This window comes from Leguminivora glycinivorella, chromosome 6, assembly GCF_023078275.1.
Source record: "Leguminivora glycinivorella isolate SPB_JAAS2020 chromosome 6, LegGlyc_1.1, whole genome shotgun sequence".
Taxonomy (NCBI): domain Eukaryota; kingdom Metazoa; phylum Arthropoda; class Insecta; order Lepidoptera; family Tortricidae; genus Leguminivora; species Leguminivora glycinivorella.
This window is the reverse complement of record NC_062976.1, coordinates 3,473,786-3,483,841: the sequence shown is the minus strand read 5'-3', so window position 1 is coordinate 3,483,841 and position 10,056 is coordinate 3,473,786. Positions and strand designations below refer to the sequence as shown.

The 10,056-nt window shown below is 37.7% G+C and overlaps 1 protein-coding gene across 1 annotated transcript; it reads right to left on the bottom strand.

The window, feature by feature from the left end:
• Window positions 1–4,070: 4,070 nt before the first annotated feature.
• On the bottom strand, window positions 4,071–6,025 carry LOC125227625 (xanthine dehydrogenase-like). Its single transcript, XM_048131981.1, has 4 exons — window positions 5,766–6,025; window positions 5,215–5,407; window positions 4,800–4,913; window positions 4,071–4,191 (listed from the first exon to the last, which is right to left on the bottom strand). The coding sequence occupies exons 1-4, from the start codon at window positions 5,901–5,903 to the stop codon at window positions 4,121–4,123; spliced, it is 516 nt and encodes a 171-aa protein (XP_047987938.1). The 5' UTR covers window positions 5,904–6,025; the 3' UTR covers window positions 4,071–4,120.
• Between the last annotated feature and the right edge of the window lie 4,031 nt (window positions 6,026–10,056).

Below are 10,056 nucleotides of genomic sequence, written 5' to 3'. Positions count from 1 at the left end.
GTCGCATTTTAAAACCTACTCACACTAACCCCCCAGCTGCTTATGATAGAGCAAACCCGGCTAATGCCCAGATAACCGCAGTCGTTACGCTATAACGTAAATTGGGGTTGCCCGCACGTGTGGGGTTAACGTGACGTTTTTGTTCTGTCATTGGACTTTAAATGGGGTCAGTTGTCGTTTGTTTGTACCGCTCGATTGGCGGCATTACAAGGGTTAAGAGGTAGGCGGGACATCTATACTAACATAATGATCAATCTGTGTAAGAATATCCTATGATATTTATTTATTAGATATCTAAGATACATTATATTCACGCATGTATTACTAGAGTTAGTAGGCAAGTAAAGTAAAAAAAAAAAGTAAAGTAAAAAAGTATTTATTGTACACACAAAAAAGCTTAAACAGAAATTGAGTTATCTGGTCTTACAACTAAGTGACAGTTATGTAGGTACATTTAGTCAAATAAATGTTATCATTAGGATTTGCTGGTTCCTACACTAGGCAAAGCCTGTCTCGTAAGTAACCGTTTCAGACGCCTGTCTCGTAGGTAACCGTTTAAGTGTCATGGATTTACATGCATGACAGACATTACAGGTTGACTTACCGTTACCACTCTTACCATGACCAGTCAATGAAATGATTTATTACCATTCTATCTATTCCTTCAAAGGGGATGTTCTACAATTTCCACATAATTATGGGTCATTTGAAAATATTTAAGATCAATGAACCAGGGTTCAATTCTGATTGGTTTTCAAGTTACCTATTTGAGTTTCGTTTACATTCGAAAAACTGCGGGGCACTTCTGGATGAGATTAGCCCAGGACCGGGATAAGTGGCGTACACGAAGGGAGGCCTATGCTCAGCAGTGGGCGATTAATGGCTGAAATGATGATGATGATGATGATTTGAGTTTTTAAATTTTCGAGCGTGCACAGACAGAGAGCGGTCTGCGTTCTGTCAGAGTTCCGCACTCTGGTGACCGTTTGACCGCTCAAGAGTTCCGACGCACACAGGCGGCGTTCAAATTTCGCGTTCTGACTTTGTACGTACAACATGTCACTGGAGAGTTCGTTTTTCCTATGATGCAAATAAATGAATTATGAATTATGAATTACGAAGAATAGCTTTTGTCGACCTTACAAGCTTCTTTTTAAAAGAAAATAAAAAAAAACTGGCCACGTGCGAGTTGGACTCGCCCACCGAGGGTTCCGTACAAACTTAATAGTTGAATCATCAAATGTTATTCATATAACTCTAGAGACTTGACTAAATCCCTCAAGACTCAATTTCCCACATAACAAGTAATATTTTAATATACAATTTTATTGTTTGACATCGTCCAAAGAAAATCAAGACTTCAATAGTTTACATGTACCTCATTATATCAGGAAAAACGCGATGTTGGAAATGAGCGTTCAACGTACAGCGACATCTATCGGCATATTAAGTAAACTAATGTGCGCGAGCTATATGGAAGATGATTTTTATGGGATAATTATTTATTGCGTGAACCGATTTTAACCATTTTCCCTCTATTTGGCCTCTTTCATTTTGGCCATTTTCTGTAATTAATATTAATAAATTAAAAAAAAAAATTTTGCTACTACGTTCCCGACAAACCACTGTCGCTTCACTCACTTCCATAACGTTCTTCCTACATGGGCTACATGCTCGTCGGTTTCGGGCACTTCTGATCAGATCTGACGCCAAACTACGCCGCTGGCTCTGTCGCGCCAATACGCAAGCGCGATAGAGATAGATATCTACTAGCGCTTTGTTTCGTGAGCGATTGTGCCATTCGGCTAGCCACCCTGACCTTTTACTACTTACGTACATATTATAAAAGCCTAACCTGAGATTTAATATCTGCTTAAAATGCAGATTAAAATATTTTCTAAGAGTAAAAAATCACCTGAGCGGGTTCAGCTAGGAGGTCGAACCGTACTGTTCACCTCAGGGATGGCCAGGGGGCGCTACAAGCTAGCCTTCGGGAATTGTGTCATAATTTTATTATACTTGAAAATTTCGATCCTTGCCAGTCTTGCCACCGAGCGGTTCAGGCATCCGTCGCGTAAACGGAGTACACGCTGGTTCGAATTCAGCAGGAGCAGGAGCAGGAGCTTTGGACACTTGGTAGGCCTTGGTAATATTTTGTTTGTATATCACATTTATTTAAGTTTAATGATTATAAATATGATTTATCGGGTTTTAATTCAATAAAGTAATTTAATACGTATAGACATAGACCTACTACTACTATGTTTATAGCTACTTGTGGAACTTCATATATTTTCTTGTTGATTTCCTTGTCATGCATATTTAAAAAAACATTGATTGTAGTTGTGCCTAGATAAGTCAACAAAGCAAGAAGGAAATAATACTCTGGGCTTAAAATCAGCATTTATTGGGGTTTACCTCAAAGACTTTAAAATTAAATACTTACATAATTACGATTTTATGTATATAGGTAACTGTTTTAGTGAGACTTTACTAAAAACAGATGACAAACAGTCTAAAATAAATTAATCAACCAAACACAACAATAGTCTTAATTAAAGAAAAATACGAAAGAACATCATTATATTCTTATAAATATTGTATATAGGTTACTAAAACTGTCGCTACTTAGTTTGCGTACACGTACAGTAATCTCCTTAAATTTGAGAGCACATAGCACCTTCCCAGCATCAATGAGGAGATTGAGGAGGTATCATATTATGAAACTGAAGTCGCCTTTTGTTACTCCAACTTAGCTTAATAATTGTACATTTCTAAATAATTTCCATATAACGTAAACATTTGAGTTCGTTTCGAAGATAAGGTAAAGAAAATGGTTGTCTTTGCTTAAATAATTTCTAAATTATGTTTAAAATATATTTGGGATAATAAATGTAAGTGCTTTCATTTGATAAAAATATCGTTTACGAAACTTTTTAACAATCTCATTTATTTAAATTACATATTATGTCTTTAGGTCAAAGATTTACATAGTAATATATGTGCACTACCTACCTAACTCAATTGGGTTAACAATGTCAAATACTCATGACCGTGTGTCGTGAGCTAAGAAATCATAGCAGAATTGACATACCTATTTTTTCATACATATTTGGTTGACGTTGTTACGGTCTACTATGTTAATAATAAAAACATTATTGAAAAGCGGAGGGTTGCGCGGGTGCGAGCGGGAAGGAACATATCTCCGTCTCACTTACCCGTACACCTCCTTACATAATAGCTCATACCGTTCAGGCGGAATGCGGAATTACTGAAAGTACATTTTACTAAGTTTCCTTAAGAAAAAAGTAGATAATGTAATTTCTATCTATGAGTATTGAGTACTGAGTGGCGCCGCTGTAGAGCATGCTCCCCAGTGGCGCCACAATCAAAGCCCATTATTTGTATATTATATATATCGTTGTCTGAGTACCCATAACACAAGTTTTCTTGAGCTTACTGTGGGACTCAGTCAATCTGTGTAAGAATGTCCTATAATATTTATTTATTTATTTGGTTTCCCGCTTATACCTCTAGGTACAGTCATAAACATCATACGTACATATTGTACGTTATACGTACATCATTTTAACATATAATTAGTTGAATTTCATTATGGTGGCCCCGCCGCAGAGTAGCATACTCAAATTGTTAGTTTGATAAGGATATTAGTATTCGGAGGAGTAGACGATGTGCAGACATTTTATGATCAAATACAATACTTAAATATGTGAATATGGGATAATAATATTATAATTATTGTGAGTATTTAGTCCATCACTTTCATCAAAATAGACCAGTTCATTTTAGATTCCATTAACTCTCAAATAGTCCTTACACCCTGGCGGGTGTTGCCTCTGCGTGTGTCCCATGATACGGGCAAGGGCAACATCCGCTCGTTGTACCCCTTACATTTCATTAAAGTGTCGAAAGGGCCTCTACGTGTTGGCTTCGGCCCCGCGCACGCCTCCCAAAGGTCCGGAATACCATTGTTCCGTGATGGGAAATACATACAAATTATAATTATTGTGACATCGGTAATGTTTTTGTCTTACTCAACATTTTTTTTTTAATTATTCTTGAATTGGTCACCGTGAATTAGTTTAGTGTTTAATTGTCTTTATTTGAATCTGAATTCATCAAGTCGCACGTCTGCTGATAGTACGTTTTCATCCAATGTGAATGGGCCATCTGGAAGGAAATAAAATTAATAGTTAAGTACTTGATAGCGGGTCAGTGAGGACAGCTACTTTAGATTCCGAGCTTGCTACGCGAAAACGGTTTGATGAAAAGACCTTACCTCTATTTCAAAATAATGAATATTTTCGTTTACAGATTTTGTGAAAATCAAACAGGGTGCGAGAAAAGGGTAATTTTTGAAAAACTTTTCGATGCTTTTAGTTCCTTCTTATTCCTATACAGGATCAAAAAGCTGTATGGGTAAAACGACAAGAAAAATCACAAATCGAGACAAAGTGATGCCCTATAGTATACATAAAAACGAATTAAACCGTAGTCATTACAATAAGAGTTTTAAATGATTCACGGTTAGTTTCATAAGACTTATATTGACCGGCATATAAACCGCGATTACCTGTTTGATATTTATTGAGGTCCCGATATTTCGACGCAGTTGCATGCATCATGATCACGGGAAACTGAAGACGGCGGGTGGAATCACGGTTTATATCCCGGTCAATATAAGTCTTAGTAGTCATTACAGACAAAAAAAAAATTGTTTTTTTTTTTTATTTACTTAGGTATCTTCTATCCAAAAATCTCTTAATCTAAGAACATACCGACGTGGAACCACTCCCTGCGCGGAAACCCTGTCTCCTGCCTAGATGCCGCTATGGCCTCCCTCAGAGCAAACGCCACGCATATCGCCAAGCATAACGGAGGTTCTGCAACCCCTGCAATTGTATACGCACTTTTTCTAAAAACTACTTATACTTTATTACTACCAAGTATTGTATACCCTACGTTGGTCTATCATGGTAGATTCAAGGTTTGTATTAAGTTTCTTTCTATTAGGTATTTATGTGACTGGTGCTTAATGAGAGGCATTAACTACAAAACACAATAAAACCAGCCATTACCAATGAAAGAGCAACCGGCCGCCCGTATCTCTAACGAGGACCGATTGACTCTCAACAATGCCTAAAAAAAAATGAGTGTTGTTATGAAACGAGCAGCTAGGCTACTGGAACTCACCTCTTACGCCCAAAACGTCAAGGGGATTGTATGATTTCTTTCTCAACTTGACCCTAAAGTCAAGGGGTATGTCGGCCCCACTCGGCACGTGGTACTGCCACGTACGGTCCGTGAGCAACTCTCCGGAGGCCTCGTCGTATATGATTCGCTCCGTGGTCCAGTACCCCATAGCCATTATAAATCCGCCTTCGATCTGCAACAACATTCAACATTGTCACTTGAGATAACTCCTGCTCTGCAAGCGTCGACTGCTACCGCGACAGGTGCCACGATAAAAACAAATTAAATTATTTACTACTAACAATTTACTTAGAGTTCTGTTATTAATATGTACAATGTAACTCCTATTTATAGATATATCTGGTTAATAACAAGGCATTCAGTATGTATTATGGAATAACAATTGTGTCGTGTTCAATTTATATCAGTAAGGATATTAGGTACAGGCACCTTTGCACTGCCACGACACTGAAATATTCGCTGACGTCTGCATGAATTACAATTTATTATCGATCTACTGTACAAATGTTTTATATCTACGTGTGATTTACCTGTCCAATATCAAGTGTCGGATTGAGCGATGTTCCAGCATCTTCAATGATATCAACTCTCCTTACTTCATGTTCTCCTGTAAGTATATCTAGCTCGACCTCAGCCATAGCTACTCCTCCCACTCTATAATTCACCATATCACTTGATGTTGTATAGTAACTTGTTTGCAGGTTGATTCCCGCTAGGAACGCGGTTTGCACCAATAACGCCCAAGAAGGGTTGTTCAGCGTCTCTCTAGTTGCTGATAACCTGTCAAGCAACACCTGACAACACTTGATAGCACCAATACAACACGAGCTTGATGTTCTACTCCCAGCAACTGAGTAAGAATTTGCATTGGATAAGTCATTTGCTTTTACTTTCACCATATCTGTAGAAATATTCAAAGTGTAAGCAACTACTTGGATCACTTGGGTATTAACCCCTTGACCAAGTTCTGCACCTCCATGTTTAACAACTACAGTTCCGTCACTATGTAACACGTTTAAATCAACTTGATAACCGGAAATAATAGGAGCAGCCCAACTCATGAGGGAAATTCTTATTCCTCTTTTCTTCCAACGGTTTTTAGAGTTAAATTCTTCAACTTCTCTCTTTCTTCTGTAATACTCTCTTTCCCGCAATAGTTCGTCGAGCATTTCAATGACGTCAAAATTCATGGGGTTAAAATTGGCACGACGAACTTCTATGGGGTCTCTATCTAGTATAATTAATAATGGCTGGTTACGTGGACGATTATTTTTTCCGCTACGAATTTGACGTTGTGTGTCAGTTTACTTTTAATGTTTATCATAAGTCATAACAAATTGAACTCCAACCAAATTACAACCTTGTCATTTTGAATGTTAGGTTTAAATTTGCTTACTGCGATTACCTGTCCAATTTGAAGTTTACTGTGACAAAGCTTAAGTGCTTTACAGTGACATAGCTGTCTATTGTTAAACCTTATGTCGTTGCAGTAACGTACACAAATAAATAGTTTGAAGGGTTATGATGGTAGCTAGCAATTATTTTATTGAGTGTAGAGTTAAAAGTCGAGTAGAGCTGTACAGAAAATGAAAATTTCAATTTCAAAAAATAATAATCATCAGATTAAAGGATGAACACTCTAGACACGTTTGAAAAAATAAAAATCAGTTGGGGTGTCTGAGGTTTTGAGTTATACCGGAAACACGGTGTATAGGATATTTCTTCCAATTACCATTTCGGTAAATGCAATTCCTTCTAAAGTGCCTGAAAATATATAAAAATTAAATTGAATATTATGTACTTATTCACTTTAAAAATTTAGTTTAAGTAGTAGTAGTAGTAGTAGTAACTCTTTATTGTACAAAAACACTTTAACCCTTAATTGGACAGTGTTCGCTGTGGCGAACATACATTTCAAAAAAATCTACTGGTCACATTTTCATCTTTGTTTATGTTTCGTTCGACTAAAATTGTAGCTTTGTATTGTTTTAATTGGTAGAAAATTATTTCACTACTGTCACAATATTCGTATGTCAGCAGTGCACGCAAAACCGCGGCAAGACGGCAACCGCGAAGTATCATCAAGTTATTTATGACATTATATTAGATTTTTATTTTGTCACATTAATAAAAACGACATTTATCGGTTACCAATGAGGTAATTAATCGTACTAAAGAGTTTCTAGTTTAGTGTAAGTCTTAATTTAGTGACAATGGCACTTAAAAAGTCATGTTCGTGGTACCGAACCTGCCATCTTCACAGTGAAACAGTAGGTTTGTTGCATGTTCGGTGTGGCGAACACTGCCAGCTACGCAGTGTTTGAATTCCAGGGTTGCATGTTCGGTGTGACGAACATTGCCAACTTATCGGTGGACCTTATACTAAAATATTTATTTGACAAAAGAGCACAAAGCTAAATTAAATTACATTAATATGGCGTCTAAATAAAAAAAAATTAATAGCCAACTCTAACCTAATTACGAACATCCCGATGCAAAAGTACCTACCCGTGTTCTTGCTGCGTTACCGTGTTGAACCGCGATGGATGTGCATCAGGAAGGTCCTACAGCGAGGATTCAGACCCCTTTTCCTCATGAGTCTTCCCACTTCCACAAAAATACTTTCTAAGAGTAGATTCATCCACCATCATTCATCCAAGAAAAATATTCTAAATACTCTCATCCGAGGTTCGCTTCACTCAAAGTGTAGTTAGGCGTGCACTTTTTGCCATCGGTGTCAATAAGTCCAATGGGCCTGATGGTATTCCAGCTATTATGCTGAAAACGTGCGCTGGGGAGCTTACCCCAGTTTTAATTCGCGTTTTTTGGCATTCATACTGCTCAGGTAAATGCTCGTCATCCTGAAAGACTGCTTGAGTCCATCCAACCGCAAAGAAGGGTGATCGTACAAACCCTACACACTGTCAGCCCATTGAGGCCCAGAGGAGAGAACCTCTCTTCTCTCCAAGACAATGAAGTAAGTGGTTAATAACCAGCTCTTGGCATACCTGAAGAACACCAGACTATAGTGAACGACAATACGGCTTCCACCATGGTCGTGGCGCTGGTGATCTTTTGGTATACTTATAGTTGGGCCACCGCCATTGAGAACAAGGGAGAGGTACTGGCAGTTACCCTAGATATCGCTATCTAAGGCTTTTGATAGAGTTTATCATAAGACGCATCTCCCCAAGCTACCCTCGTACGGGCTCCCAGAAAGGCTTTGCACGTGGGTCGCCAGCTTTCTACCTGGGCAAAGCATTTCAGTTTTCATCGACGATCAATACTCAGAAATCCGGCCCATTAACGGAGGTGTACCCCAAGGATCTATCCTATCACCGACCCTGTTTATCCTTCATATCAATGATAAGCTAGAAACTAGCAATATCTATTGCTATGCGTATGACAGCACAGGTGACAGCCAGTACACAGGTCGTGCAAATGCCTATCGTGAGCAGGTTTTGGAAATCAGAATGCAACTTGTGTCTCAAATCAATGCCTCTCTTGAGCAGGTATCCGAGTGGAGTAAACATAATCTCATCTAGGTGAACCCCAGTAAGAAGTTTTGCAGATTTTCTGCATATAAAACCCCATTTGACATAACATAGCGCCTAAATTCCAGGACATTCCCCTTACCGTCTCCAAGAGTACCGGGATATTCGGTGTCAACATTACGAAGGAGGTCTAGTTTCGGGGTCACAAAGTACAAAAAGGGCACACAAAGTGTAGACAATACTTTTATGTTCATTTTCTATGAAAAAATTGTATGTTTCTTGACATTTATATAGCAAATTATTTCACACTTTTAATTCTTGATTAGCTGGCAGTGTTCGCCACACCGAACATAATTTTCCTGAAAAACTGAAAGATTATGATGTTTTTCATTATTTTTTCGGGGCTCCTTATGACCCATAAAAATAGTATTGAACAAAAAAAAAGCGCATTTTTAATGTTTATATGTCTGCCAAATTAAGGGTTAAAAGTAACATACATTGAGATGTGAAGTACAAACGAGGACTTCCGTTTGAGGGATCTCTTCGAGTTAACCTTTGAGTAAATGAGAGGAAAAATTGAAGAGGGTAACAAATTCCGCAATTTATACAATCAGGTAAGTTCGTTTGATTATTAATTATACTTCGTATCCAAATCCGAGACAACAATAGTACATTACATCAGAGGCCGGGAAAATGAGGATTTCCGGCCAAGTGGGTATATACGGCCGAGCGAGCGTGCGAGCGAGGCCGGATAGGGATACGAGGCCGGGAATCCGTTTTCACGCCGAGGCATGTATAGTGCTTTTCTCAAACATACAATGAAATAAAAAAAAATGCTCTAAAGGACAATATTTTATAAAAAAAAGTTACTTTGCAGGCCTAGGCCTAAAAAATAATATGAAATACCTTTACAGTCCTCTCGAGTTGTTGCGCCCAAAAAGCGATACTTCCCAGCCCATTTTAAGGAACGTAAAGACAATATTTCATTGCATGTTTGAGAAAATATTATTTACTATGCAGATGTTCAGAGCCTTGCATGTCAATACAAATACTGCATGCGAAAATAAAATAAAGTAAGAACATCAAAATATGATATAGTGTTAAGTTTCGTATGAGTACCTACTTAATGGTATTAAGTATCTGATGATGTGACGTCATGATGACGTCATTAAGCAAATTAAAAGTTATTCCTATTATTTAAAGTTAAGTTATTCCTATTATTTTATATATAACCTATTGAAAATGTTATAATTATATTAAGCTTTATGAATGTTTTTGATATTCCCTGGTTATGGTAACACTGATTAGTTTGCAACTTCTAAGGTCT

Bases quoted from the DNA above. Each gene is read 5' to 3' on its own strand.
- LOC125227625 (XM_048131981.1), bottom strand. From the start codon at position 5,903: ATGGTGAATTATAGAGTGGGAGGAGTAGCTATGGCTGAGGTCGAGCTA. The intron at 5,408-5,765 runs GTAAATCACACG...ATGTTGTTGCAG, and splicing joins CGACACTTGATATTGGACAG to ATCGAAGGCGGATTTATAAT. The intron at 4,192-4,799 runs GTATGTTCTTAG...ATTTCCTTCCAG, and splicing joins CAGGGAGTGGTTCCACGTCG to ATGGCCCATTCACATTGGAT.